This window comes from Galleria mellonella, unplaced genomic scaffold (assembly GCF_026898425.1).
Source record: "Galleria mellonella isolate WM207_F2 unplaced genomic scaffold, CSIRO_AGI_GalMel_v1 utg173, whole genome shotgun sequence".
In the NCBI taxonomy this organism is placed as follows: Eukaryota; Metazoa; Arthropoda; class Insecta; order Lepidoptera; family Pyralidae; genus Galleria; species Galleria mellonella.
In genome coordinates, this window is record NW_026442016.1 from 5,996,782 (window position 1) to 6,003,933 (window position 7,152).

The 7,152-nt window shown below is 30.9% G+C and overlaps 1 protein-coding gene across 1 annotated transcript; it reads right to left on the minus strand.

Moving 5' to 3' along the window:
* Positions 1 to 5,065: 5,065 nt before the first annotated feature.
* On the minus strand, positions 5,066 to 6,245 carry LOC113515353 (aquaporin-4-like). Its single transcript, XM_026899523.3, has one exon. The coding sequence runs from the start codon at positions 6,024 to 6,026 to the stop codon at positions 5,244 to 5,246; it is 783 nt and encodes a 260-aa protein (XP_026755324.2). The 5' UTR covers positions 6,027 to 6,245; the 3' UTR covers positions 5,066 to 5,243.
* Positions 6,246 to 7,152: the final 907 nt, after the last annotated feature.

The window sequence follows — 7,152 nt, forward strand, 5'->3', positions numbered from 1 at the left end:
TATTTATCTATAGCTCACAGCCCTCAATGTTACACTTGTAACTCTCTTACAACATATATATATTATATACAACTTACTTACAAAATATGTTTATGATTTTTTATGTTTAAATAAGTATATCTAAAATAAATAAGCCTAATGAGGACAGCACTGTAGTTATATGAAATATGTACATTCTTATTATCATTAACTATGATTAAACACTTTGAAATTATTAATTGCAAAATATTATTAACTATTTACTTAGAATATAACTACACAATGCATCTATAGATATAAGACAAAGAATCCGAAATGAGTGCGGATTGACCCAGTATCTCTATGCATTCTGAGGTCAATATACCTATATCTATGTCTGGCTTATATTAGTTATAAAAACAGTCAATTCAAGTGATTTTAAATTACTTGAGTTACCGTTTTTTTTAATATATTATTTAATAGCACTTGTGATTTGAAAGCTACAATTTGCAAGTTTCTGCAAAAGAACTCTTATGCGAGCGTTTTAGTAATAATATAAACTAAGCATCAACACGACGTTGATGCTTCGCTACACATGTTATTGGTTACAAATTGTCTGGTAAAGTCTGTTTCTATTTGTTGGCTATAGATCATGTACCTAACCTTAGATAGAATATTCAAGAGAACATAGTTTCTCGCAAAATTCTATTGTATTGGATTTTTATACATATATGTTTTATAGAAGTTTTATAGAAGAAAGTTTTATACATTTATCATTGTATAATATTTATATAATATAATGAATATGTAGCTATACATGCTGTATGTACGAAAACATATTAGGGGGCTCAGAATAGAAAAATAAGGTATTTTTTAATACCACGTAAGTGAGAAACAAGCACATAACTTTTCTGATGTTAAACAATCACTGTAGCTTATGGACGACTGCAACACCAGGAATGTCGGCGTGTTACCGATCCCGAAGACCTAAATACGCTCTTTTGAAACACACTGAACTATATAGTCTCTAGGGAAAATTTCGGCAGGAAGCTTATTTCAAAATCTGAGCGTTCGTCAGCAACGTAACATACTATATTATATATTAATTGACAAATTTAAAATAAAAACTAACTAATCTAAAACAATGAAAACTAAACAAGGAAAACTAGAGTAATCTGGAAACAATTTACTTTAAATCTTACTAAAATAATAAAAGGTTTGTACACGGGAGACATTTAAGAAAAATTAACATGAAGGATCTTAAGAAGAGCAATAGAAGCCCACTTTTAGAAATTTTGTCTATCTGTATGTTCCTTCCGGCATCATGGAAAAAATGAAATTGAATTATTTCAAAGTTGTATTTCAGAAAATCCAATTTAAAAATTACGTGTGTGTAAGTTTTACATTGATACGCTATCTAAAATTAGTTCCATTTTATTAATTATCCTGCTTCTAAAATCCACGACTAAGATGTAGCAGGCAAAAAGCTAATATCAACATATGTATATTCATATATTTAATCTACGATCATAATTACAGCTCGAAGTTCGCAGGTATTACAAATACTAAACGTTACAAATAGAGTGACTTTAATAAACTAAGGCACTTTCCTCCACGCACAACCACTATTTGGAATCAACTACTAGCAGCAGTATTTCCGAAACGATACGACATCATAACCTTCAATAAAAAAGCATATTCCTAAAAGGACGGCAGCACACCTGCAATGTCTCTGGTGTTGCAGGTGATCATGGGCGGCGGTAGTCACTCACCATTAGGTAAGCCGCATGCTCGTTTGTCCCCTGTGTTATAAAAAGAATAAATAAATAAATAAACTTAAACCAATTTTACATGTAGTCTTAGAAAAAAAAATGTATTGCGTAATATGCTCATAGTGGTAGAACTAATATCTTACAAGGCATAAAACTTATATAATTTATTTGGCAAGAGATTTTTAGCACACACACGTGCATTGTATCTACGTGTATATTTATGTATATAGTTTCTTTAAATAAAACTTTATGAAAATGTAAATGAACTAATAATTGAAACAACTATAAATCACTAGGCTGATGTCAGATTATAATACAAATAAAAATCGATAAATTGATTGAATGTTTCAATTTGTAACTAATTTTGTTTAGAAAGTGTTTTGGAATAATTTCGACGTTACCTTTTTTAAGTTCTATTTAAATAGACTATAATACATAAATGTATAAAAAATAGAACCACACTGAATTTATCAATTATATAAATGAATTGATCCTCTTTGGCTGTATCCTAATTCTCAATTTATTATTAGCACTATTTATTCATTCCTAAAATACTTTTTTTTAATACCATAAACATGGCAAACAAACATACAGCCCATCTGATAGTAAATAACCACTGTAATGCTTATGTAAGCATAACAGTAGTCGCTGATTTTCTTCTTTTAAACTTGTGATTTTTTACTTAAATTACATGCATTATAGAAAAGGAAATTTAACCTAAGTCTTAATATTAAACATACAGTAAAAATTTACAACCAAGTATATGTAGTCGCAGCATTCAAACTCTATAACAACTTCTGTATATAGCTCATAGTGTAAGTACGCGCGGAGCTACGAAACTGGCTTACTTTGTTGTTTATTTTTACTGGTCATTTTGTTCCGGCACATTGTTTAGCTATATTGCTCCTATAATTCGCTCCACTTCCTGATAATACCCTCGGTCGTTGGACCCTTGTCACAATATACATGGGAACAGTCGACCTTGAATCGCGGTACATTATAAGAATAGGTACTTTTATTTTTGTTGTTTAATTACCTGACTAATATAAAATTTTAAATCATTATTCAGTATCAAATAACATGTCATTTATATTATCAATGTATTAGGACTTTACATGGATATGCACTTTAATTTTATTATTATTCGATTTAAATTTAATTTTAATATGTAACCTGGCTCGATCAACAATAATTTCTAAATTATAGATAACCACAATTGTAACAAATAAAAGAATTCAAGCATAAAATATTTTTGACGTTCTGCAACTAATTACATTGTGATAAATAGAAACGTAAATAATAATAAAAATAATTTAATGCCTTAATGGAGCGAAATGGGCAGAATTAATCCAATAACAATAATTTGTGAAAACGTGTGTTTGTACAAAATTTTAACAAATTTAAACTTTCACCAATTACAAGTATTAACTGAATCAAGAACAATATTTCTAAAAGTGATTTATGTAAATGTATAAAGTCCTTATACATTTGGATTACCTAATCTCATAACGCACTATTATGTCCAAATACATATAATTTTAAAAATTATATTTAACTGCGCTCTCATATAAATGCCAATAATAATTATATATATGCTCCTTTAACTGATTTACAGATAATTTAATTATAATACTTAATCGAATTGGATCTCCATAGAGGACAAATAACGTAAAGTTCTTAATCCATGATAACGATAAATATTGACTAATAAGTTCATTATCATATGTATCAAATGCTATATTGAGAATTAATCTATTGATGCAATAAACATTTTGATAACGATACCAAAACAAGCCAAATTAAATACCTATTTCCATTTACTTGTTGTTTAACACTATAACTTGTAACCTATAACTTGTAAAGTTATAGGTTACAAGTAATAATGATTACGAAACTGATACATGTGGAGCGCATTATTTTCATCAACTTTCAAGTACCTTAATCGAACCATTATTATCGAACGCCTACAATACACTACATACGTCGCAATAATCTTCCAATGTTCTATTCAGTGTTTTCATCGTATAGAGACTTTTACTTATTCCTTAGTTGAAATATATATTTAAAATATCTTAAATACTATTTTAAAATGGCATGACAAACACCAATAAGTTTCGTCCCTTAAACACTTTAGGGGAGGAGAATACTTACATAAATATTTACATATACAAGTACCTATATAAATTTAATGACTTCTTAGACACATAAATGTGTCTAAAAAGTCATTAAATTTAATAGGTAAAAATGGTAAAATAAAAAAGGTAAAGTATTTCTCCTTAATTTCATTACAATGTTGTAAGTAAATGGAATATAAACAATGAACTATTTTTAACATGTTAATATAATACATAAGCTAATATGTACAATATTCATTTGGTTTAGGATATCCCAAAGATAGACTAAATATATGATACTAGCTGTTAACCGCGTCTTTGTCCGCATGACTGGGATATGTTCTCTGACCAGGATGAAATAATATTTGACTTTCTCCATCCCATATAGTACGTGTATACCAAAAATTCATTGTGATTAGTTAAGCTAAGAGGCAACAAACAAACTCACTTTCACATATACGAGGTCTGTCCGGAAAGTTCGTATAAAAGTTAGGCCAGGTAAGCGCAGGACCCCTTCCTTATGTCCCTAACAATGCTTCAGTTCTGGTCTGACCGCCGTGCGGTGCGAACTGGCTTGTCACGCCATATGAAGTTACATCTTAAAGAAACACCGTCGGCATGGAGCCCGCAACCGTTGAAGAGCAGCGCGTCGTAATCAGGATCGAAACTCGGCAAGAATGGCCGTGAAATTTTTATCTCAGAATATGGGGATGATGCTGTGAAGGAACCAACCGTCCACAAGTGGCTAAAAAGATTCAGAGAGGGCCGAGAAAGCGTTCAAGATGACCCACGTTCAGGACGTCCTTCCACTTCACATTCCGACGAAAACGTTCGAACTTGTGTTAATGGGGACCGTCGTTTAACGGTCAGACAGGTGGCTGAAGAGCTTAATTTGGGCAAAACCGTGGTCCACGAAATTCTAAGAAACGAACTTCAAATGAAAAAAATTTGCGCCAAGATCGTTCCGTGAGTTTTTGAGTAAAAATTCCATTACGGTGACCGAACAATTCGCCGGATTTGGCCCCGTGTGACTTCTTCTTGTTCCCAAAAACCAAATTGGTACATTTGGGGGACATAAATGAGATAAAAAAAGCTACGACGGGGCAGCTGAGAAACTACAAACTTTCAAGGAGCCTTCTCACATATATATTATGTAGGGGATAAAATTGATTTACCTGAATAATTGTAAAATATATATAACAAACCTTATATTATATATATATATAACTTATAATATATTTATAACGCCATGTTTAAAGTGTGTGAAGGTAAACGGCCCGTAACTAAGTTGGCAATATAGGTATAAATAAAGTTATAACGAAATCTTCATGCTTGCATTTGAAATGCATTTGATATTTACAGTGTTACATCGTATAAATGTTTAAAATAATTATGCTAATTATTGTTCTTGCTTCCGTTTATCTAGCCATATATATTTATAGATAACAGCTGCTAAAATACCACCGAATAAAGGCCCCACCCAGTACACCCAATGGCCGTCCCAATTATTATTCCAAACTGCAGGTCCCAATGTTCTAGCTGGATTCATACTAGCTCCGGTTAGAGGGCCACCAGCTACAGATAATCCAACTATGGTCAAACCAAACTTCAATGGGCTGGAGTCTTGTTTATGTTCATTTGTTGGATCCCACACACCACAGTTTATAAATGAAAGTGCTGCCGTCAAGACCACCTCAATAGCAAACCCTTGGATCTCGTTAATGTTTCTGTGCAGCTGTGTTAAACATATTCCTTCGGCTACCATATCGACAGGGGAAACAAGAAGTAGGAATCCATAGCCTAAAATTGCACCAGCACATTCAACGATTATAAAAGCTATGCCAAGTGATAACGTTATTTTACCCCATATGACAGCAGTAATTGTAACGAAAGGATTCATATATGCACCAGATATGTGACCAAATATCTGTATATTAAACATGACTGCTAAACCGAAACCTAATGGTGCATATAGAGCAGGATTCTGTGATAATCCCTCTATAGGTATACATGACATGCATCCAAATATTATCAATAGCGTTGTAGCCAAGAACTCGGCTAAGATTCCCTTCCATTGTATTGCACACCAAGTTGATATCGATTTGGAGACTGAATTAGGTTTAATAGGTTTACTCTCGATTACACCGATGACGATTGATTGAGTGTTTGGTGGCACCGTCATATTAATCGATTGTGCGTCACGTATTATCGAATTACGAGCATTTGGAGCTATAAAATTCAAATCACGCACTGTTCACCGAACCGAATAACGGATATTATCAGCTGATGATTCACATTCACTTTGTAACTAACTGGTCTTTACGTTTAACTGTAATAATCAACATTTGCTAGAACTGATCACACACGACTGTCTCGCGGCCAGCACACGGTACGAGTAATAAATAGTTATGCGAATGTAACCAACAGCTGATGAATGATATGCAGTATTAAACAAAAGTATTACCGTTATCAATGATTTGAGAAAATAACGTGAACACATTGTGCTTATTTTATGGGAGCCTTCTGTATAAGTATATTTTAATATAAAAAATAATAAAATTAAAATAAAATCAATTTGAATAGTGAATGAATGCGATACATTCACTACATCATCGTATTCGTGATTCCGTTCCAATTTATTATTGTTTTTATCATACTTTATAAAGTAATATACAAACATATTTTTCGAGCTTTTACCGTTAAAACAAAATAACAGATTTTGAAACACAGTTATGATAACTTTATTTAATTGTGAAGGCAAATTTTGGGATTGGAAAGTTAAAAAGTAATTACATAATAATTGATTGCGTTACTGAGTAAAAAACATTCAAATATTATTATAAAATTTCACTTTTATAATATTAGTAAAGTCTTAGAGAACAGTTTTAATTTTTCAGTAAGCTATATTTTATGGTCAACAAATTGAGTAATCGTTATTCTATATACAACAAAATATATTTAAATGTGTAACAATATAGTAGGCGTATTATACATATTAATTTAAAAAATATATAATTATTTAATTAAGTATTACTTTATTATTATAATACAATATCTATTATATACATATATCAAATACCTTAGTATCTGATATATGTAGTAAATGAAATGCTTTATAAGTTATTCAATATTGATATTTTATTACCTATTGTTCCTAAACAACCTTAAAGAAACATACTTTGTTTCTTTCTTATCATATTGTAAATGTGTAAATTTTATAATAGTTATGAATGCTCACCGTTTATGATCTCTCTGCATATCAGAAGAAAAAGATAATATAATTATATAAACGTTTTATTTGTGTTATA

What these genes read in the sequence shown, in the direction of transcription:
- LOC113515353 (XM_026899523.3), bottom strand. Translation starts at nt 6,026, where the DNA reads ATGACGGTGCCACCAAACACTCAATCAATCGTCATCGGTGTAATCGAG.